The sequence below is a fragment of the Scyliorhinus canicula genome, chromosome 11 (genome assembly GCF_902713615.1).
Source record: "Scyliorhinus canicula chromosome 11, sScyCan1.1, whole genome shotgun sequence".
NCBI classification, from domain to species: Eukaryota; Metazoa; Chordata; class Chondrichthyes; order Carcharhiniformes; family Scyliorhinidae; genus Scyliorhinus; species Scyliorhinus canicula.
The window spans coordinates 120,974,221-120,999,137 of NC_052156.1; the positions used below are offsets into that span (position 1 = coordinate 120,974,221).

The 24,917-nt window shown below is 39.5% G+C and overlaps 1 protein-coding gene across 5 annotated transcripts in view; it reads right to left on the reverse strand.

Annotated features, from left to right (window-relative positions):
- Positions 1 to 24,917, reverse strand: part of kif21a (kinesin family member 21A) — a 175,040-nt gene that overhangs the window by 62,851 nt on the left and 87,272 nt on the right. For all 5 annotated transcript variants that reach the window (XM_038811220.1, XM_038811219.1, XM_038811218.1 and 2 more), the window contains exons 9-19: positions 22,571 to 22,760; positions 20,960 to 21,023; positions 20,349 to 20,546; positions 16,651 to 16,735; positions 16,456 to 16,570; positions 13,495 to 13,683; positions 13,025 to 13,224; positions 12,001 to 12,108; positions 4,525 to 4,593; positions 3,055 to 3,260; positions 829 to 976 (exon numbers count right to left, since the gene is read on the reverse strand). In XM_038811220.1, coding sequence (XP_038667148.1) covers positions 829 to 976; positions 3,055 to 3,260; positions 4,525 to 4,593; positions 12,001 to 12,108; positions 13,025 to 13,224; positions 13,495 to 13,683; positions 16,456 to 16,570; positions 16,651 to 16,735; positions 20,349 to 20,546; positions 20,960 to 21,023; positions 22,571 to 22,760 — 1,572 coding nt within the window. The remainder of the gene's footprint in view (positions 1 to 828; positions 977 to 3,054; positions 3,261 to 4,524; positions 4,594 to 12,000; positions 12,109 to 13,024; positions 13,225 to 13,494; positions 13,684 to 16,455; positions 16,571 to 16,650; positions 16,736 to 20,348; positions 20,547 to 20,959; positions 21,024 to 22,570; positions 22,761 to 24,917) is intronic.

Consider the following 24,917-nt stretch of genomic DNA (forward strand, 5'->3'; position numbering starts at 1 on the left):
AAAGGTACTCTCACATGACACAACACAAAGAAAAACACCACTAACCAACCTCAAATTGCCAGTATAATTTAAATTATTAAAAGTAGCTGGCCAGATGGTCAGTTCTTTAAAATTCGACAATACCTTCCAAACCCAGAACGCCTACCATCTAAAAGGACAAAGTTAGCAGCAACCTGCAAGCTCTCCTCTAAGCTGCACAGTTTCCTGACTTGGAACTATATTGCTGTTCCTTCATGATCGCTTGGTCAAACTTCTGGAACTCCCTAACAGGACCGTGTGTAAACCTACATCACATGGTCTGCAGTGGTTCAAGGAGGACGCTCACCACCTCCTTCCCAAGGGCAACTGGGGCTGGGCAACAAATGCTGAACTGGCCAGTAACACTCACACCCAAGGAATAAATAAAATAAAATGTAAATAGTGGTAGAACAGGCAAAATCTGTTTCAACTTCATAAATTTGATTTATTTTGATGACACTTTTACCAGTTGCTTTCACACGACAATAAATAACTCTCAATTCAAAAGTGGTTTCTGAAAGCAAAAGACATAAATTATGATAACATTTATTGGATTATCGTGTTGCCTTCAAACAAAAAGTCAAACACCGTACAGAAGTTTAGAAATAGAAATACAAGAAATTCAGCACTTGACAGTAGACATCATCCTGTTGTTCTCCCAAGTCTAAAAGAAAAAAAAAAACTAAAAGCGTCTATTCAGCTGGCCAGGTAACATTTGCAGAAAAAAAAGCTTTCATTGCTAATTTTCAAGTTGTGGGGGGATGGAAGGCAGGTAACTGGGGAGGGGCGGGGAGGGGAAATTGTTCTTACCGTGAGAAGTCGGTTCATATCAGCTTCCATGTTAGCAATGGTCATCCTCTGCATTATGATTTCAGTAACTCTACGTTCAAGTGACTGCCACTTCATTCTTGCTGCTCGTGATGTATATCTATTTGTAATTTTCCGCTGGTACGTCTTCCTGCAATTGGTCAGACAGAGTTGTTAGCCCACACTATCCTTTTTCTCATGTACAAATTTATTTAAAATTGGTAGTCACTATGGTTATTGCTAATTTTACTAAATCAAAGATTTCCCTTTGGTAGGAAGATCTAGTATAATTATCTATCTGGTCATTTTTCTTCATTATCTTTAACATTTCAATTGGTGCACTTCTCCATGGAATGGTAGTTCATTTAGCTTCTCTTAAATTCCTAGTCTTTGCATCTCAGAAACCAGAGTGTTATTTGTTCCTGGATTTCTTTCAAAACTCGTACCTAAAATTAGTTTCCTAAAATCAGGTGGCTTAATTGAGTTGGGGACTGCATAACTTCAACACTTTCTTGCTTTTATACTCTACAGCTTGAGATGAAACTCCTTCAGTAATTTGATCCAAAGCTTTCCCTTTTAAATACTTGGTGTTAATTTCCTCCACTGTACACGCTACACATCATTCCTCAATTTCAATTTTTCAGGACTACCACATGTGGCATAGTTGCATGATGAGTGATTTTGTTTCTCATTTGACGTTAGTTTCTCTATCTCGAAGCTCATTCTGTCCATGATGCTTACCTTCTGCTCCCTCAATCCGATTCCCACTAAACTGCTGATGACCCACCCATCTCCCCTTCCTGGTTGCCTGTTAAATATTTGCCCTTCTCAGATACTGATACCAGTCCTTCAAAGTTGCCAACACCTCTTCATAAAAAAACAATCCTCCCCTGATCTTTTACAGACAAGAGCTCCATCTCTAAACTTCTCTTTCATTCCCAAAATCCATATGTGCTTCTGCCTCCCAAATCAATGCCCATCTTTCTCAAAACTACATGTTGAAAGCCCTCCAATCAGGTTTCCATCCCTGTCGCACAAAGTTACAAATGACACCCCAGTGGACTGTAACAAAGGTAAACAATTCCCCTTCATCCTTCAACCTGCCTGCAGCCTTTCTGCTGTCATCCGGATGAGACTACATTTGTCTGGTTCCATTCTTATCTATTCAGCCACGGCCAGAGAACCTGCAACGGCTTCCCTTACTGCCTCTGCACGGTTACTTCTAGTGTCCCCCATGGGCCCTCCTATTTTCATTTACATGGTGCCCTCAGTGATATCACCTGAAAATACAGAATCTGTTTCCACATGTACAGTGAAGGCAACCACTTTTCTCTCACCACCATCTCTCTTGAACCCAATCACTAAATTGTCAGAATGCTTGCCTGAGTATCCAGTGTCAGAGCAGAGATTTTGTTCACTTAAATACCAGGAAGACAAAAGCCATTAGGTGAGAAATTCAGTCATGTGGTTGCCTCCCTTGATTCCCCTGGGGCAGCCAGTGCGTTGGGCGCTACTTGTATGGGTCATGCTTTTCATTTGTGAGCATACAGATGTGTTCTCTGCAGGCACCCAAAAATGTTGAATTTGCACTATCTTGATATCCCGTAGGTCAACATGCTGATGGGGGGGGGGGGGGGGGGGGGTGTGCTGGTGAACTATCCTTTTACCCTGGCTTGGTTGTAGCTCATTTGCACCCAGTGACTCTCAATGTGCTGTTCCAAAATGTATGCTAACCTCCAAGGCACATGCGAGTTGATGGCTGTGAATGTCAGATCAATACAATACTGAGTTAACAACATCAAATATGAATCTTCCCATCGTATGGTTTGTTAGAGGATCAGGGAGTTCAATGATTTGACCAATGTTTTCTCCTCAGCCAATACTGCCTAAAACAGTCAATTGGTTATTCACCTTGTGCTGTTAGTGGGATCCTGCTGTTTACCTACAAGAACATCAGTAAAGTCTTATCCTAATCTCTCCCATGAATCACGTTAGACAGCAACCAGCCGAGAGAATCCAGAATGATTGATTCTACTCTCTTAAACCCACGACATGGCCTAAAGTTTTCATCACCACAATTACCCTGGGTGAATTTGGGATTAAATCCAGAAATGTTAAGGTCTGTTCACATTTCCACATGGTGCATTAAGCTATTGTGCGAGGTCTGATAATTTAAAAATTCACAAATATATTGTGTGGTTGCTTTGCTGAAAATTGCACTAAAAGTACCTCATCCCATTTGTTTTGTCTGTTGAAGTAGCCAGCGCCCGAGAAGCAGGAGCTCTCCCTTTCTGTGGGCCAGTTGATCGGTCATGTTCATAAATACTCATGTGTGATGGTGGTTCAGAAATAGGGTCTGGTAAGCTCAATTTACGACTCACTCGTCCAGCTACTTTATCTGTCATCGGCTTTGACAGTTTTCGAAGGGCTGTAACCTAAATATAATAATATTGCACACTTTGAGCAGAAATTATGATATATGCAAGACTTCAAAACAAATTTTAAACAATTACAGCCCAAACTTAACTATATCCAAATTACCAGTAGGTTTAGTTGCAGCTTTAAATCACATCTGTTCAGAGGAGGTTCACTAGGTTGATTCCAGAGATATAGGGTTTGTTGTCTGAAGGGAAATTGAACAGTTTAGGCCTATACTACTTCGAGTTTAGAAGAATGAGGGGAGATCAAATTGAGGTATACAGGGTGATCAAAGGTATGGATAAAGCAGACGTAGAGCACTTGCTTCCTCTTATGGGGCATTCTCGAACAAGAGATCATAGTCTTGGGATAAGAGGTAGCAAATTTAAAATGGAGTTGAGGAGAAACTACTTCTCCCAAAGGGTTGTGAATCTGTGGAATTTGCTACCCCCGAGGGTAGATGCTGGGACAGTGAGTTAATTTAAGCAGGCGTTAGACAGATTTTTAATTGGTAATGTGTTAAAAGGTTATGGAGAACAGGAAGGACGGTGGAGTTAAGATCAGGATGAGATGAACCAGAATCGAATGGTGGAGCATTTCAACATAAAATAAAAGACAACATAAGCCACTACAGACCCTGATAGATCAACACTGCCATTCACATGAATACATAGAATGGACATTGTTGACAGCCCCAAGTCTTGCGTCCATTGTTTAAATTGAGCTTGTTCATTCCAACCTTGCATAACCTTGCATTATTTTGAAGACTGTGTGAAGTAAAATGCACCAACTTTCTGTCACATTTTATAAATTTTAAGAACCAAACAAATGGTTGGCACATAATGTAGAAGTTGAAATATCAAAAACATTGATATCCTTAAAATATGGAACTTCATGTAGAGAAATGTGACATTCCACAAATGTAAAATTCATTTCTCGGGGCCAGAAAGGCTTTTCATTAGTAAATATGAACTTAGTACATAATTAAAATCCCAGTCACAGCTCATTCAACAAGGTGTAACTTTTTCCAAAGGTGTTACAGCGAGACAAATAGCTAACAAGGGCAAATTCTCATCAGTCAAATGATTATCTGATTTCAGTCCACAAAGTGTTCAACAGTGCACCATCTACTGGCAGTGGCCAGATCTGGGCTTCAGTAATAACGGTCAACATCAGAGGAGTAATGACAAGAAAAGATGACTGCTTTGTTTCGTTCGACTGCAAAATCTGAGCCATTATTGTTTTGATTTATCCAAGTGCAAATAATGAACAACGTCTCACCTCCTCAGTTTTTCGCCGTAGGATTATTTCTTGTTGTCGCTTTTTAGCTTCCAAAAGTTTCATTTGATGCTGAAGGAATAAAAAGAATCAACATTAAAACTGTATAAACGGAAAGAAACACTACCCTCCAAACAAATAAAAAGCAAGATCAAGTACATCAGAACTTTTCCTACTGAAGACTAGGACATAAAACCATTTACTCAGCAGCATGGGGTTGTGTTTAATTCCCGCAACTAGTTTAAAAAAAAAATTCATTTATAGACCTTGTCCTTAACAATCAACCTGTTGCAGGTGAATCAATCCACAACAGTAATGATAAGAGTGACCATTGCATTAGCCTTCAAAGCAAGGACACTCCATCAGGTTGCAGGGCACTATTACTGTGCTAAATGAGATAGATTTAGAACAGATGTTGCCGTCCAAAACTGAGCACCCATAAAGCACTGTGGGCCATTATCAGCATTATATTCCATTGCAATCTAACATTATGGGCCGGCATATCCCTTACTCGATCATTTCTATCAAGTCGGGTGAACAATGAGGGATATAGGAAAACATGCTAGGAGCAGCACCAGACATGCTTGGAAAGAAGGTGCCACATGGTGAAGCATCAATACAAGACTAAGGATGAAAGACAATAGAAGCAGCATGATATGAATATATATCAATTATCCTACAGCCAATGGATTAGATCAAAGCTCTGTGGTCCTGCCATAACCAATCATGAAATAGTCCAATGATGACAGAGCAAAAGTGGAGGGCAAATCTTTCATGACAATCTTCAGCCAGCAGTGCAAAGTAGACAATCCATTTCAGTCATCTTCTGAAGTCCCCATCACAAGCACCAATCTTCAGTCAATGATCCATTCTACGTGATGGAGAAATAGCTGAGCAAAGGCGAATGGACTCAAAAATATCCTGGTTGTACTGATGAAGAGTTGTGCTCCAGGGACTAGCAGTACCTCTAGACAAGCTATTCCAGTACACCAGCATCTACCTGACAACATGGAAACTTGCCCAGGTATGTTCGGTCTACCAGAAACAGGATAAATCCACTCAGGTCAATTACCAATTAATTAACCTAGTGATTGAAGGTGCCAGCTGACACTGCTATCAAGAAGCACTTACCAATAACCAGCTCATTGATGTTCAGTCTAGGTTCCACCAGAACTCATACTGTGTTCCAAACATGGACCAATGAGCTGAATTCAAGGGGTGAGGTAGAGTTACTTCCTTTGACAAGACAGTACTTTACTGAAAGCAGAATCAGAGCCCACATAAAACTGAAATCAATGGGAGCTAATGAGAAAGCTCTCTTATGGCTGAGGCAATATCTAGCGCAAAGGGAAATGGTTGAGATTGTTGGAAACCAATCATCTTTGCTGAGAACATCACCACAGGAGATCTTTAGGTCAGTGTTGAAGGTCAGGACCTGTGACACTTGCTGTGCTCACAATTGTTTTGATAACAAAGCAGTTTGTGCCTAGATACAGCAAGACCCAGGCAACATTCAGGCGTAGGTTAATAAATGACACATTTGCACAGGCAATGACCAAAGCCATTTAAGTTCCTCAGTACTTCCCCATGATATTTAACAGCATTACCATCATCAGGCATGTCCAAAAATCCCTGAAGGCAGCAGGATATGTAAATAAGGTGTTTAAAATGGCATACGGGTTAAAATCATTGAATTTACAGTGCAGAAGGAGGCCATTTGGTCCATCGACTCTGCATCAGCCCTTGGATACCTGCCTTTATTAGCTAAGGCTTAGAATATATGAGCAGGGAGGTTATGATGGAGCTGTATAAAAATGCTGGTTAGGACATAGTTGAAGTACTGTGTGGAGTTCTGGTCGTCACACTATAGGAAGGAGTTAATTGCACTAGAGGTGCAGAGGAGATTCACCAGGATGTCGCCTGGGCTGGAGTTTTTCAGCTCTGAAGTGAGGAGAGTTCTTTTCTTTGGAGCAGAGACGGGCGGCAGGTGGCACAGTGGTTAGTACTGCTTCCTCATAGTGCCAGGGACTCAGATTCTGAGTTTCCTCCAGATGCTCCAGTTTCTCCCAGTCTGTGCTGTACTGTTCTAAATCTAAAAGATGTGCAGAGTAGCTGGGGCTATGGGGATAGGGCGAGGGAATGGGCCTAGTAGAGTGCTCTTTCGGAAGGTGGTTGAAGACTTTATGGGCCGAATGGCCTCCTTCTACAGACCTGATTGTACAAAATTATGTGGGACATTGGTATGATAGATAGGAAAAAACTTTCCCCCTTAGTTGAGGAGGCATACATTGATTTGAAGGTGAGGGGCAGGAGATTAAGAGGGGATTGGAGGAAAATCTTTTTCACCCAGAGGGTGATAGGAATCAAACTCACTGTCTGAAAGGGTAGTAGAGGTGGGTACTCTGAATGCTGGCAAGCTTTCCAAAGAATCAGTTGCAGTCCAGATAACCAGGGAATTGGGACAGAAAGAATATCTTAAGATGCCTGAAGTTAAGAGAACAGAGACCAAGGTATTGTTCAGAAGAATTCAAGGAAGAGTAAAACAAAGTTAGAGACACAATTGCAGTAACCCAATTGAAAGTGGGAAAGCATACTTCAGAGATAAATCAAAAGTTTAATGCCATTTAATAGTGAATCAAGAGTTAAACCAATTTTGAATAGTTTGTGAATTGCAGTCAAGACAAAGAAATCCTAAAGGGGGTGATATAAAACCTGGATCTGCTGTTAAACGTGGAGCGGAAGCTTTTTTAAAAAAAGAGTCGAAAACCTGGACTATATTTCTGCATGCAACCCACAAATGGAAAGCATTAGTGGGAAATAAAATTTTAAAGTGCGTTTTAGGAGTTGAGTTTGAAAACTCTCCTGTGACAATCACCTGGGGTAATTCTGAGGAGAAACCAACAGATATCAACTTGGGTTTCGAGCAGAGTATGTATTTGACCACAGTCAATCTATGTGCTTAAAGGGACTTTGTGTTAATGAGACCATGATAGCTTAAAATGTACTTTGCAATCAGTGTTAATCTTAAAATCTGTTTACAACTGTTAAACTAAGGGAGGACTAAAGAAGTATTACATCATAATCCAACTTTTTTATTTTTCTTGTTAAAACTAATTAGTGGTCCTGTGGCTGTGTTCCTCTAAGTCTTTATAAAACATGTTAAAGTTAGGGTCTTTTGAGCAAGGGTTCCGTTCTTGAATCTTCCTGCCCAATTATAACACTGGGATCATAACATAAGGCTCAAGCCAGAAGTGAGATGGAATATTTTTCACTTCCCTGGAAGCACACAGCTTCAATGACACTCAAAAAGTGCAATGTCATCCAAGGCAAGGCAGCTTCCTTGATTGGCAACCTGTATTAAATGTTCAATCCCCTTCATCACAGGTGAGCACCACAATGTGACCCATCTACGAGATGTTCTGCTGCAATTTGCCAAGGTTTTTTCAACGGCACTTGCCAAACCCACATTCACCGCATGCCAAAAGGTCAAAGGCAGCAAGTACATAGGAACACCACCATCTGCAAGTTTCCCTCAAGTGACACCTCATCCTAACTTGGAAGTACATCACTTTCCTTCATAGTTAGTTGCTGCGTTGAAATTCCTATCTGACAACACTGTTGTGGAGTACAGCATCTATTGCCCATTCCTAACTGCCATTGAGAAGATGGTACTTAGCCACCTTACATAGGAACATACATAGAAAATAGGAGGTCATTCAGCCCTTCGAGCGTGGTCCACCATTCATTATGATCATGGCTGATCCCAGCTTCAATACCTGATCCTGTTTTCCCTCCATATCCCTTGAACTGCTGTAGTTTCTGTAGTGTAAGCACACCCACAGTGCTATTAGGCAGTTCCAGGATTTTGTCCCCATGACAGTGAAGAAATAGTGATATATTTCAAAGTCAAGAGGGAAGACTTGCAGATGATGGTGTTCCCATGCATCTGCTGCCCTTGTTCTTCTTAGTGGTAGAGATCATGGATTTGGAAGGTTCTGTCAAGAAGCCTTGGTGAGTTGTTGCAATGTATCTTGGGCAGCAGGGTAGCATAGTGGTTAGCATAAATGCTTCACAGCTCCAAGGTCCCAGGTTCGATTCCCGGCTGGGTCACTGTCTGTGTGGAGTCTGCACGTCCTCCCCGTGTGCGTGGGTTTCCTCCGGGTGCTCCGGTTTCCTCCCACAGTCCAAAGATGTGCGGGTTAGGTGGATTGGCCATGCTAAATTGCCCATAGTGTCCTAATAAAAAAAAAGTAAGGTTAAGGGGGTTGTTGGGTTACGGGTATAGGGTGGATACGTGGGTTTGAGTAGGGTGATCATGGCTCGGCACAACATTGAGGGCTGAAGGGCCTGTTCTGTACTGTACTGTTCTATTTTCAATGTTCTATATCTTGTATGTACACCCTGCTGCCGTTGTGCGTTGGTGATAGAGGGAGTAAATGTTCAAGGTTGTGGATGGGGTACCAAACTAGTTGCTTTGTCCCAGATGATGCAAGATTTTTTGAGTGTTGTTGGAGCTGCACTGATCCAAGCAAGTGGAGAGTATTCCATCCCGCTCCTGATCTGTGCCTTATAAATGGACAGTCTTTGGAGAGTCAGGAGGTGAGTTATTCCCCACAGACACTCCAGCCTCTGACCTGCTCATGTAGCCAAGAAGTTCTTCAAGAAGGCAGCTTACCACCACCTCCTCAAGGACAGTAAGTGTGGCCAGCCAGTGTCATCTCACAAATGACTAGGTAAATTACAAAGAAAATTGAAGTGTGCTGGGTAGCAGGCAATAGATAAACAATCCCTGTAGGTATATCTATTTTAGCTGGTGTATCTAACCAGTCGGTTCCTTGCAATGCCATGTCGCTGATGTTATCTCACAGCTTTGAAATATGATGTCTTAGTACCAAGTTGACTGACACGCACGTTTGTTGTAAAAAAAAAATAACCAAAGCTCACAGCGGTCAAGTCCGGTTTTTCACCCTGCATTCCTAATGCCAAAATTCATCAATGCAATTGTCGACCAAATGCAGCTAAGGTTTTCTGAGTTGTATTCTGTCTTGGACACCCAAAGAAAATAATAGAATGGATATTCTTTCGTGAATTTTATGATTCACATGTCAACTGTTTTCCATGTCATAGTGGTGACATGAAATTCCATACAGCAGAGGAAGCTTACTTTACAAATCCAAAGACTCAGTTAGGGGGCTGTGAACTCTTAAGGTGCAAAGAGCTCCCCATCTTTCACATAGATTAAAATAGCATACACTATTGACTGTAAGTACCGTACATAAATTAAATTACCAGTTTAATATTGAACATTACTGTGAGTTAAATTGGTCTCTTCTGCTCTTTGGACTGGAACAGATATGCACAGCCTGTGAAACTTCCTGTCTGAAATATCACAGTGAAAGCACCATGACAATCTATTCCCATTCATAGCATGCAAAGTACTGATGACAAGCACAGGTCTATCTGTTGAAACTGCATTTTACTCAGAATATCCTGAAATACACCATTGTTAATTTATCTAAATGTCACACAATTGATTAAAAGAAAATTGTGCATGGCATGCACTCCCTGCCTAAAAACACCTTGTCACAATTTTACATTGTAAAATAAGCATGTCGAATTGAAATAACCATGCAGTTACTGGAAGTTAATTGATCATTACCTATAATGCCACTAGGTGGTGCTCTATTATCTTTTTTCAAGTCAAAATGCTGACAATTGTACCTTTGCACATAAATATTTATTAAAAATGGGTACAACACTTTGACTTATGTGACCACTGGAACTGTAGCCTTTGTGGACCTTCAAAGGAAATGCATAACCTTTACTAATTTTTTCAATTACATATTTCTGACAATTGTATTTCCTCACTAAAATGTCTGTATTTTAATCTATATATTTAAAGGTTTCATTAAAGAATTTGGCTTGAACTTGATGTTTTTACCCTGGGCCAATGATATGTTAACTAGATGCAAAATGGACAGTCTGGGCAAGAGCATCACACTGATACATAAAAAATAGACATAATCTGGGTGCGATATACCTAATTTTCAGAGTGCCTCTGAAGAATTTAGTCAGCTCAATGGTTATGCAGTAAACGGTGTTATCTGGCATTCTACCAACTGGAATTCCTGATGTTCCTCTCATATTAATTAACACCTTCCTACTAACTGGAATTTCTGGAACCTGTACCTGCATACGCTATTATTTTAAGCTTTATGTTTTAATATACTGCCAACTTTTAAAAGTCAAAAGAAAACTGTTTTTGACTGAGTACTATGCATTGTGTTGTAGTCTACTGGCAAACGGAACTCTCAGCTCATTGGCATTTCTGATTAACCAGCACCACCCATTCCCTGCGCATGCTGGATAATAAAGATTTTACTGCAACGTTTTCCTCAGAAGTTGATACCCAGTTGTTATTCAAACCTATTTCAACAGTGAAAATAGTAATTTAAAAAAAAACTTTATTCCAAGTGGAGTGTTTTAAGAAGCATACTTGAGAATATGCAGGAGAACAAAAGTGACAGATTACGCATAGCTATTAACATTAACACATCTATTGGAACTTTTATTTACTGCTCTGTAGAGTGCATTAAAATTCTAGGGAAAGTACCTTCGGTCATTACAAAGCTGAATTTAAAAGTGAACTCAAAAAAACACCGATGCTCCAATCGTTTTATTGGAACACACAAGTGATTTAAAAGTATCACTTGTATGTTTGGGGCTTTTGGTTTGCTGCATGACTGCACTTAGAGAGAATATTGCATGTCACTTAGTTTATAATGTGTTCTGTTAATATGAATTAGAATGCTTACATCCTTCAATAGCGATCAGAGGCACAGGTAATGTTTTGAGATCTTTGTCCATTGCCAGGAATAATTTCAGATGATTTTGTTTTATCGATAGGCTATAAAGTTACAAATGCAGAACATTATATCTTAATGTCTAACATTAGATGTGCTTCCACATTTGGACAGCACTTGCTGAATAATCCTGAGTGTGCCAAGAATTACACTAACAACCAATTTAAAATCAATCGGACTTGCAGTGGCTCAATAGAAGCTTTAAGCTTTACTTGCAATTCAAATGCCGGGATCTGTCCTCTGCAGGCAAAAGGAACATGCCCAGGTATTGCAACTTATTTCAATTAAAAAGTATGGAGGACAACTGTACCCTGGTGTATTCTCCATGGCACCAGCACACCCGAGTCAACTTGCCAACCTATCAGCATCCTTTTTTCATGTAGTATAATTTGTCACTCCACTTGGCATTAATTTGTTCTGTGTCAGACAAAAATCTTCTGACAGCTTGTCCCTTTATATCAACAGTACTCAAATATGGAAAAGATATATCAAAGTAAAAGCAGAGATTTACTCCCATTTTTTAATAATAAGATCAGAAATAACTTAGTACTATTGCCATTGGACATTGGAAATAGTACTATCAATATATTAAAATTCTGGAAAACTTCAAACTCACTTCTTGCTTGCGTTGCTCTTTCTTCAACTGAGCAATTTCCCGGTTTCTCCTAGATTCTGTCATACGAGCTCGTTCTTGTTCCTCCTTCATTTGTTTCATTAAACGGACCTTCAGAACCAAGAGGTGCACATTATGTATTTTATTTTTTTAAATCCCATTTATTTTTCCTATGGTACTCTTCATAAATATGATTAATCAAGGTGGCAATGGTTTACAGTTTTAGTTGCACTGAAGTGAGATGCGTCTGAAAAGCAATTTCTCCCAGCAGTTGAGGCAGATTAATTATTCTGCAAGGATATTGCTTCTTAATTCATAAAGTATGAGACAATAATTAACACTGAAGAAACTGTAGCTTGAAGTGTACACACAATGTAGGGATATTAAAACAGGATCATACAAGTAGCTTATTTTGGTGATGACACATGAAAACACATTCATCTCCTCCAAGGTCCCATAATTTGGCAAATTATGCATGCCCATCAAAACAATCCACTCAAGATGCCAGGCACTTTCCACAAGAAATGAAAGACAATGATGGAAGAAAAGTTCTGCCCTCAATTGCTCTTTGAAATTGTGCCAGCCAGCTCCAAAATTGCAGCTTATTCCTCAGCTCGTGAGGTAAAGACAATTCAAAATACAGACTCAACTGAACAAGGTATTGTCAGAATATTAGACAAGACTCATAAAATAACTGCAACACAAGCATTTATTAATTGTATAAACTATCTCGATACAGAGTGATAGTTTGAGACATTTTAGCATTCACTAACTGGTACCAATATTCAAAATGCAGGACATGAAACATTACTTCTTAAAATTTCACCTTTGGTTACATTTCCTTCCTTTAAACCATACACAGCTAAGTGCGGAAAAATAATCTTGACATTAGCGTTTCCAGGGTAACGCTTCACTAGCTAAGGTACCTCTCTCCCTGCAAATTCTCTTTCAAGATGCCAAGCTGACAGATAAAATCTGCGCAGTAAAATGTCATGGTTGCCATTAGATAGTAAGACATAATTTGTACCTTTGTTTTCTTCATTTCTCCCACTTCCTGCTGTAGTTTCCTCAACTGTTTCTCATATTGTGCTTGATTTTTTATCAATCGGGCATGTTCCTTTTGGGCAGCATGTAACTTTTGCAATTGTTTATTCATGACTTGAAGCTTCTTTTCATATTCTGATTTAATTTTATTTGCTTTATCTTCAGAACAAGATTCCATTGAACCTAGAATACCCACATATTTGAATTCAACAAAACTCAAAACACAAAAGCTGAATACGTAGGTTAGTGTTTTGCTGTATTTATGGTTATACAATTTTGTGGAATATTAAGTATTGATACAAGCTATCCTTTCATTGCTTAAAGTAAAGGCAATAAAATGCCAAACAGAACTAAAACGTTTCTATAATTGAGGAAAATGGCATTATTGAAAAATATTTTTTGAAACTTTCTTAACATATTCAGAATTACCAAAAGCATCATAAAATATGGTACCTAGATTTTGTAGAACGCGGTCTCTCTCCAGCTGGGTGTCTCGAATTTTATTTTGCAGCATCATTAACTTTTCTTCATATTGCTGTTTTAGTGTCTGAAGTCGCCGCTGGCTATTTTCCAGTTCATCAATTAGTTTCTGTTTAATTGCTATTTCACAGGTTATGTTAGCCAGATCTGCCTGGAAATTTGCTTTAAAAAAAAACCCAGAAATTTTCAATTTATTTTTCATGAACTTAGTCTGGAAAGAAAGTGTTTTCAAATATGTTTTTCCTGATGGAAAGGAACATTCCCAAAACCTGTGCTGTGCTTTGACAAAAACATTCTCTTTCCACAGATGCTGCCAGACTTGCTGAGATTGCCCAGTATTTACTGCTTTTGTTTCAAATTCCAGCATCTGCAGTAATTTGTTTTTAACAAACTTTAGTATTACAAATATGTCAGTCTCCTTGTCTAAAACCAACAGCGAGGCATAGATTACAAAAGCAGGGAGGTCATGTTGGAGTTGTACAGAACTTTGGGTGAGGCCACTGTGTGCAGTTCTGGTCATTACAGGAATGATGTGATTGCACTGGAGGGGGTGCAGAGGAGATTCACCAGGATGTTGCTTGGAATGGAACCTTTAAGTAACAAAGAAAGGTTGGATAGGTTTGGGTTGTTTTACAAGGCCACGGAGGAGTCCAAAACAAGTAGTTCAAAAAAACTTGTTTATTACCAATAACTATTATCTACATTATGCAGTAGATTCCTACTGGGTCCACTTTGCCAGTGTCAAGCTGGAACCATACATTGTTGAGGTCCTTCTCCCCCTTCATCATGGAAGCTCATATTTTGTACAGTTCACGGGGAAGTTAATTGCTCCCACCCCGTAAGACCCTGGCGGGTTTTTTCTAAATTTAAACTACCCAATTCATCCCCCCCCCCCTTCAATTATGGGGAAATTTAGTGTGGCCAATCCACCTACCCTGCACATCCTTGGGTTGTGGGGGATCCGCTCGTATTAAGTTGATTTTTTCTCTACACCCTAGCTATGACTGTAACATTACATTCTGTAGTCTTTCCTTCCTACCCTATGTACGGTATGCGTTGTCTGTATAGCATGCAAGAAACAATACTTTTCACTGTATACTAATACATGTGACAATAATAAACCAAATATGCAGATCCGGGGAGAACGTGCAAATTCCACACAGAGTGACCCGGGTCTGGGATCGGACCCAGGTCTTCGGTGGCATGAGGCACCAGTGCTAACCACTGTGCTGCCCTTCCATTGCAGGTTATAAAAGGTTGTTTTCTTTGGAGGTGGGAAGACCGAGGTGCACAGGATTATGAGGGGCATAGACAGGGTCAATAGAGAGCAGCTGTTTCCCTTAGCTGAAGGGTCAGGCACGAGGGGACACAAGTTCAAGTTGAGGGGCAGGAGATTTAGGGGGCAATGTGAAGAAAACAGTTTTTACTGAGGGGGTGTTGACGGTCTGGAATGCACTGCCTGGAAAGTGATAGGGACAGGTTGCCTCACATCTTTTTAAAAAAGTACCTGAATGAGCACTTGGCATATCATAACATTCAAGATTACCGGCCAAGTGCTGGCAAATGGGATTAGCTAGGTAGATCAGGTGCTTTTCTGTGTCGGTGCAGGTTCGATGGACCAAAGGGCCTCTTCCGCACTGTAAGATTCTGAATCAGAGTCATCAATCTGTCTATACATCGTACCCTTTAATATTTTAAATCTCCAATTACACAGCTGCCGAAATGCAGAGGTTATTTATTTCAGCTTTAATAGCTGGTTGTGGAATTATGTTTGCATTCTCAAATAACTTTTGCATGATAAAATTTCTCTCAATCTTCTATTTGCGCCTATGGTGTGCCTCCTTATGACAAGTTCAATAATGAGAGTAATTCATTTTTCAAAACTTCAAACACTTTCAATAGATCCAGCCTTTCTTTACTGCAGTCGATTGTAACCATATCCTCTCAGCTCAGGCGTATTCTTAATAAATCTAATCTTTCTTTTCCATGACTTTTTTTTAACAATGTGATTCTCAAAATGGCATATAAAACTCTAATTTTATGGTAACAATGTATTGTGAGATTTATCAATGCTTGAATTTTCCATTCAAAACTAACATGAAATAAACCCCCAAAACCTTTTATGTTTTTACCTATCTGCATTTCTAGATCGCTGCTACTCCACTGGAACGCAAATACTAGCTACCTGCACCTATCTTTAGCAATTAGATTTATGATTCAAGTGGCTGAAGTTTGGTGGGAAAATGTAGTATACCAACATTTTCTGCAGGAAGTTGGAACTAGTACTTCCAACTATAGCACATAGAACTTTTGGAAAGAAGAGAAGTGGGGATGGAATTGGGGCACCCCAGGTTAACTCCTAATGCCTGTCAATGACATTGATCTGCAGCCGTTAACGCTGAAGTGGAATAAGCTGTGAGGCACATTGGGAATGATGCCAGAGCTGTGACCCCAGGAAGGGAACGGAAAGAGAGGAAGGAAGCACCCACACACACACACACCGCCCCCACTTTTATTGGAGGAAATAAAAGCTCGTGTCTACAGGCATTGATTACGATTGCAGTTGTTCCTCAGTGGGACAGAAATGAAGTATAGCTTGTAAGAGAGGTAGATTAATGCAATCATAGTATTCTTTTTAACTGAATGGAGTGACTTCTATGGAGGCTCAGTGATGAATGAGAACAGACAAGGGCACAGCATTAAACAGATGAAAATGACAAATAAGCAAACTCAAAAACAAGAAAATTAAAGATTTTTCCTTTTATTGTCAGAAATGTCCCAGTCACGTGGAAATATTACTGAGCTTAATATTTTTAAAAGGAAAATCGAAGAATCAAAAACTTTGATTAGCAGAAGGCCAAGAATGACGAAACCATACCAAGGTCTGACTGACCTCCTTTTTAAAGTAATAAAAGTGCATGTTAAAAGCATTACCTTCTTCATCTAACTCCGAGTCTGAATCATCTGAACTTTCACTTATTTCTAAGTCATCCTCTTCAGCATCCTCTTCATCGCCTTCTTCATGATCACTGCATTCTTGGCCCTCCTCCTTTAAAGGCAATTTTTTAGTCATTTACACTTGAATTAATTGTCAAAATCTAATCATATGTTATTTACACCTTGACATACCTCTTCCAAGTCATTCTTCTCCTTTTCCTCAGTGTTTTTCTCTTCAACCTTTTCCCCTTCATCAAGGTTCTCCTCTTTAATTATACTATGCAAAACATAAATGTTATAAAATAATTAAATTTCCATAGTTTACAATTGTATCATGTCGGTCTCAAAAACAATATTTTCCTTCCCCCAAGCATGAATTAAATTGATGACAATTCCACGGAGGTTCTCTCCTCCTCTTGATCAGGAAAATAAACGAAAAGCATGAAAAATAACTGCAGCATATTCAAAGAATTCTGCAGCATCTGTTAGAGGTTATGCTGTGTGGGATAATTTCAATTGTTTTTGCAGGAGTGAGATTGCATCCAAGCCAATAATGGGAGCTATTAAATTTGCTCTGTTATAATTATTTTCTCAACACAAAATCTTGGCAATGATAAACATAAATGGAAACATACATAGAAAATAGATGCAGGAGGAGGCCATTTGAGCCTGCTCCACCATTCATTCTCATGGCTGATCATCAAGTTCAATACACTGATCCCACCTTCCTCCCATATCCCTTGGTCCCCTTAGCTCCAAGAGCTACATCTAATTCCTTCTTGAGATTCCACAACATTTTCGTCTCAACTACTTTTTGTGGTCGTCAATTTCAGATTCTCCACTCTTTGGGTGAAGAATTTCCCCTCACTTCAGTCTCAGACCTCACCTCAGACTGAAAAATATTCATTGCTACATTGATTACAGATCCCCACATCTGAAACAAAGTTTTAAAACATAGGCAATTTCAAGACTGAGAATGAACCTGTAGTCTGTCTGGGCAGATCCAAACTATAATCTCCCCAATTGCCCACCTGTTCAGGTCTATTTAATTCTTTGTGAAATAATTTCAACGCAAACGGTTGTAACTGCAATTCTGGGCAGTTTGCTTCACAAGTTAGTCACTTTTTAACTGAAGTAGTTAAACCTATATGGTTTGTGAATTTTTGTACTTCTAGATCCTGAACAGAATTGTATATACACAGTACGCTAGGCATGAATGTATCAATACTTTTATACAGACTCTGCGGCCTGTTTTTGTGACCATATGTTTTACCTTAGCATTGAATATATTGCATACATTCTTCCCCACTAGCTTCATTAACAGCAGCAATCCAACGGCACTCTTCCAGGTTAAAGGAAACCTGGGAAAATAACCATTTACAGCAACCCTTTGTTGTAATGCGGTACAACAATGACTCATTATACTGGGGATCTTCTGCCTTAGGTACTGGTTGTGTCGTGGGACAGGACATGGCTGGACAGGAGGAAGTAGGTCTCACTGAATGAAAGACCATGGTCAGCTGGTTCAACCTGAAATCCCAAAATGTAATCTCTGGGATGCCATTAAAGGGGAGGCAAGTGCTTTTAGGATATGGAGTCAGAAACTCTGCCTTAAGCAGTGAACAGAAAACTGATCATAATGAGATTTGCAGTGGTATACGACCTCTCCATGCATGGTATCAACTAGCTTAGCTATGGACAATCGATGAAAAGTTTAAAAAAATTACATCAAATGGTACTGACCTCTGATTCAGGTGAATAGCTGCAGTTAATACTGCAACACAAAAAAAGTTGTTTTGCATCTAAATTACTATATGTTAATACCTTTTTTCCATGAATATAGATAAATAAGCAGTACACAATCAACATTGGGCAAATGAGAAAGTATTGACATTGGCAAAAAGCCAAAGAAATAAAAATACTTCATGATGTTGTGATCATAACATTTGGTGCTGTTCGAAATAGAATTTAAAATATCGCGTAATGTAATAATGATAGCTTGTTTGGATGTTATATTCGGATATTAAAAATATAGCTGCCACAAACAAAGTTGGTTCATTAAATGGTTTATCATTATGCACATAAATCTGAAGAATCAGTTTAGGTATCATAGTTTAGGTCAAAGTTTAATATTCTATCACCTCATACATAAGTTAGTGAGGAATAGGAATTCCTTTTATATTGAAAGTTTAATTAATACAATGAATAGTCAACAGCAGGAATTTTCATCCTTTGATTGTTAATTTTTTTTTAAATCCTTTAACCAAGGGCGCTACTTTCCCATTTGTTCGATGTTGACATAAGGCTTTTCATCACTATGTACTGCTTATTTAGCTCTATTCGAAGGTTAAAGGAGCTTGAGGAAAGATTTAAAATATTTTTTTTTATCTGTAGCCTGATGCGAATAAGTACTTCACATAAATCATCCACTAATAAACTTACAATTGCATGACCTGCTCAGCTAATTAATGCTTCTAAGCTTCAGCTCGAATTTCTGGCTCCCTTTCTCAGACTACTTAATTTTGTAAAAAAAACAGCAACTCCTTGCTCACTAATAGTAGGGAGTTGGGAAAGTTATAGAACAGAGATCTAGGAGTACAGGTTCATAGCTCCTAGAAAGTGGAGTCACAGGTGGTGAGGAAGGCATTCGGCATGCTAGGTTTCATTGGTCAGAATATTGAATACTAGGTTGCTACCAGGACTTGATGATTTGAGTTATGAGAGGCTGGATAGACTGGGACTTTTTCCCTGGAGTGCAGGTTAGGGATGATCTTATAGAAGTCTATAAAATAATGAGGGGCATAGACAAGGTAGACAGTCATCATCATTTCCCAAAGGTAAGGGAGTCTAAAACTAGAGGGCACAGGTTAAAGGTGGGAGATACAAAAGAGACCAGAGGGGCATTTTTTTCACAGAGGGTGGTGAGTGTCTGGAACGAGCTGCCAGAGGTAGTAGTAGAGGTGGGTACAATTTTGTCTTTTAAAAAGCATTTAGACAGTTAAATGGGTATGGAGGGATATGGGCCAAATGTGGGCAATTGGAACTAACTTAGTGTTAAAACATGGGTGGCATGGACACGTTGGGCCGAAGGGCCTGTTTCCGTGCTGTAAACATCTATGAGTCTAATCACCATGATTTTGAAGTGAAACGTGAAAGTGATAGAATTAGAGCCCCTGAGCCTGGTGGTGGTTGTGGTTGATCAGGGGGGGGTGGGGAGACGGACCGGACCTGAATTAGCAGTCAACACCATTTTTTCTGTGATGCTTTCTCATTTCATTGTATTTGTCCATATCTAAGCTTGCGTGGACAGGTTGTATGCCATTGCATACAATCAGAAATTATACTTGTGAAGAAGCATATTGAGTCAAAATTTTCAACGTATACAGCAAGACAGCCAAAGTATTGTTGCTGATTTGATTAATCATTGGTATCAGGGCTGTACACAGATTGCCCACATGTTCACTTAGCTGCATAGTATGGGGAGCCAATCAAAAGGAGAAGATTATGGACAGAATAAGATTGAGTCACACATTCAGCAAAGGGGAAAGTTCAAACGTGTTCAGTAGAGTGAGCACAAAAGCTCAAGCCAACAATGAAGATCTCTGTAAAATAAAGCCAGTGGTTACTGTTGCATTACTAACTTTAAAAATCCAATCTATGTACTTATGATTTTAAGCAAATACTCAAATTTCCATGATATTCTCAACAACCTTATATTGAGATCAACATATGCACATGATCTACTTCAACTAAGTTTTGCTGAACAATTTAGTGCATTAGAAAAATAACTGCTATTAAGTATTACATTTTACATCCCATACCAAATACTGAATCATTGCAGTACAAAATAAAGATATTTATGCAGAAGAGCTACTCAAATTCATACTTGCCTTTTCTTCTTTTTCTTTTCTTTTTTCTTAAGTTTTTCTAAGTCCTTTTTAGCCATTTCCAAGACTTCCATTGCTCCCTTCTCTGAACCAAGAACTGAACCAGTAAAAGTGCCATTCAGATATAGGGGTCTTGCTGAAGCCCTCGACAGATTACGACGAAGGTTTTCATTCATAGCTTCACTCTCAAACAGTTTTGATCTAAGGGCAAAAGAATGTCAGGCTAAGAATGCAATTTAGGGTTTGAGATAAACATACAAAAATATACAAAATACCCTGCACAAACCACGATGGTGGCATGATTTATGTGGGATGCAATTAGGTCTGCATAATTAAGATTACAGCATTATCTTTGGAGAGAGGAAGAAATATCATCCATTTATTTGGATGCCTTTGAGTATTTAACCAAGATTAAATAAATAATACAGAATCCATTGTATATGGATGGTTGGAGCTTAATGTTTCCCCATTCTGACAGGATCTTACTGAATCACCACACATCCTTTTTACACCTGCAATAATGTTATTGCTGTATATTTTCTGTTTTATTCAAAATAAATTGTGATTCAACATATAAATCTTATATATCTTAAATTAAGTGAAACCAAAGTTACCGGAGATCTTCAACTTCTTGGATATATTTCTGAATCATTGCACTAATTTCTTCATTGCCATCTCCTGCAATTTAATTAGAACAAAATAATTATTTTAGACAGCTTAAAAAGGCATAAGTGAACTCCCTTTTGATCAAGGGAGAAAAGGTGGGATGAGAAAAGGAGGAGCAATAAAAAAATACATGAATCTGGAACAAAAAGCACAACACAGAAAATTGATAGTCAGTGATCACTTAGAATGTGAAAAAGCACAGTCACTAGATGTGAAATTCCTTTTCTGTAAACAGATCCATCATCTGCCCTTCCTCCCCAGTGTTGTCTGCCAGCATAAATCCACCAGTCAGCCAAATATTGCATTCAACCGTTAATTGTGCAATACTTCATATTTACTTTCTACAGTTCTACCTGAGGTCAGGTTTCTCTCCAGTGAGGCCAGATCAAAGGATCCATGCTGTCAAATTACAAAAGCTCCAGTGTAGACAGGTCAAATTCCAGACTCTCCTCCCCAGCTCTGCCAAATCCCAGTAATATTTCACAATGCTACCAAAGGTCAAGACTGTCCCCAAATTTAGCTCTCCTCCCCAGATTTGCTAAATGGCAGAGAGTTGAAATTCTGATGTGCTTTCTCCCAATGATGTGAGTGCAGCAGAATAGAACCATGGTAATTCAAAATGAAGGCTGCTGAGCCTCTCTCAAAACACATAAGGACACATTAATGTCACCCCCTTCAACCGAGTTGTGCTAAAAATAACTCCTATGCAGCCGATGCAATACGAGGGCATCAAACAAAAAAACTAGTGTTCCTACTCTGGAGTTCCTAAAACAGCTAATCTATCTCGGTACAGACTAGGATTACTGCGTAATTCTCAGCAGGTATAGGTTCTGTTGAGCATATCAAAATTAGCACTGGGTAGAATATCCATGGGAAGTCTAAGAAATCCACAGCCAAGCTCCATTGACATATGAAGTCAGTGCAACCAACTGTCAATCAGCCCTCAACCATCCCAATAATATCCTGGCTTTCCCTCCAAATGGTGGAATTCTGGAGAACTCATTTTCCATTCCATGCCTCCCCATATACAACTACAATTATACGTTGATGTACAGAAAAATCCATAATTAGAACATATTTTTAAAACAGCGATTTACAATGTACTACAGTTTGAAGTTAGTTATTCAAGCTCGCCTCTATCAAGTTACCAGGTTGGTCACTTCTGCAGTGTAGTGAAAACTTTCAGAACGTGTGCAAGGGAAAGATCTGTTTACTATTGCACCAATGAACATGCAAAAATAACTATTAATTCTGATTATTTATCACTTTCTGCATCAAGATCATATTAAAAGACCATTGAGGGGTGGCACAGTGGTTAGCACTGCTGCCTCACAGTGCGAAGGGTCCAGGTTCGATCCGGCCACGGGTCACTACCGTGTGGAGTTTGCGCATTCTCCCAGTGTCTGCATGGGTCCCACCCACACAACCCAAAGATGTGCAGGGTAGGTGGATTCGCCACGCTAAATTGTCCCTTAATTGGGAAAAGAAAAGACCATTTAAAAGAGAAATAAACAGAACCATATTTCACAACTTTGAAACGTAAAAAATTACAAAGTTACCTGATTTGGCAAGAACTTGGTTGACCTGATCACTGAGCAGCTGTGTTATTCTTGCCCTCAGCGATTCCATGGTCTCTTGCATAGCTTTTATCCTCATCCGCAGATTATTGTTTTCAGTTTGGAGCATAGTATTTTCATGGAGCATATCATTGATACTCTCCACACCATCGTCTCCTATTATTCTCTTACCCTAAAAAATTCAATAATTTTCTCAGTTGATTTGCCAAACTTAACCAAACCAGTCAGATTTTTTCCCCTATCTTCTGGTCTCTGTTCTACTTAGTCTGAAAATCACCTTTCCCACACATGCCAAGGACAATATCAGTATCTGCCAACATACAAGATTTATTAACTGCAAAAGGCCAGAATGGCAGAGTATTGCTATTAAAGTGTAATTTGCAGCCAACATTCCAACATACCTGTCTCTGAGAACCTACCACAACGTCAGGTAATTGGAGAAAGCGAACATCTCAACAATGTCATTCACTTTTGATGGTACAGACACCAGTAGAATTACATTTAACCCGAATGATGTAGCCAGTTTGGGAGGGAATAGTGAGCGTGAGAGAACAAAGGGTATGTGGTGGAAGTGTAGGAGAAGGAAACTACTGGTTAAAGGGCTAGCTTAGTTGATCTTCCCTAGTTACATAAATGCAGGAATTCCGATGAGACAGTCTTTGTAAATATAAAAGTTAATTTTCCCAGCTTGATTTCTAAATTGAGTCTTTTGATACAATACACTGCAATGTCTGGCAGGAGCTGCAGTGGAATCCATGTGCCAATCCGCATGTGTAGATTAACATATTGGTTCTACTATTGGACTAATAATTCAGAGAATACAAGATTAAACCCCATCGTGGTAGTTTGGGAATCTGAAGTGAGGTTTTAAAAATCTAGAAGTAGAAAGCTGCTGCCATTCGGAAGTAACCTTAAAGCTGGCAGACTGCTGTAAGAATCCAAATGGATCATTAATGTCCTTAAGGAAAGCTGCTGCCCTTACACACTGGAAAATATCCCTCATCAACATAGTTGACTCTTAACTGGCCTCTGAAATGACCGAACAAACCAAACATTTGTATCAAACTGCCTGGAAAAAACTTTAAAACTTCTCTGAAGCCCCACCACAGTGTGAGATGAAATACACTCCATTTGTCTGGATGAGTGCAGCAGTATAAAGCAGTTCAACACCATCGGAGGGAAAGCAGCCACTTGACCAGCAATCTATTCATCAATTTAAATATTCACACCATTCACCACTGGTGTACTGTACTTGACCTGTGGATTATCTACTGTGCACTTCAAAGACTTACTCAGCAGCACCCAGTGCTTCCCCACCCCTGCCCCCGCCAAACCCATGACCTCCACCTCCTAGAATGAGTTGATCTAATAGCATTGTGAAAACACACTGATGCAGATGTCCATGGGGTAATCCTATGAGGAAAGGTTGTGGAGGTTGGGCCTACACGCTTTGGAATTTAGAAGACAATCAGACTGAAACCATAAAAGATCCTGAGGGTACGAAACAGGAAAGAGGCAGAGAGGATATTTCCCCTTTTGGAGGGGCTAGAACTTGGGGACACAGTTTAAAAATTAAGGCTTGCCTATTTATGACTGAGATGAAGAGAATTTATTTTTCCTCTCAAACGATCGTTAGTGTGTGGAATTACCTTCCCCTGGGAGCAGTGGTGGCGGGAACATTAAATATACTAAAGGCCCAGTTTAGATTTTTATTGACAAGGAAGCCTAGGTAATGCAGCAGTGAAGTTAAGACCACAGTCAGGTCAGCCATGATAAGGGGTGGCAGTGGCAGAGTGGTATTGCCACTGGACTAGTAATCCAGAGACCCAGGGTAATGTTCTGGGACCTGGGTTCGAATACCATCTGAGCAGTTGGTGGAATTTGAATTCAATAAAAATCTGGAATTAAAAGTCTAATAATGACTATGAAACCATTGCCAAATTGTCATTAAAACCGCCATTTGGTTCACTAATGTCCTTTAGGAAAGGAAACCTGTCTTCCTTACCTGGTCTGACCTACATGTGTCTCCAGACCCACAGCAATGTGGTTGACCCGTAACTTCCTCAGAGACGTGCAATAAATGCTGGCCCAGCCAGCGACGTCCTCATCCCATAAACAATTTTTTTTTTAAAAATGATCTTATTGAATGGTGGAGCATGCACGAGAGGCTAAATGGGCTACCCCTGCTCCTAATTTTTGTGTCCTGTGTGACACATGCCAGCATCTTCTCAAGGGCAACTTGAAATGGGCAATACACGTCTTCTTAGTCACTAGCACACATCCCAAAGAATAACTTTTTAAAAAAGCATTTTAAGTGCTTCATAAATTG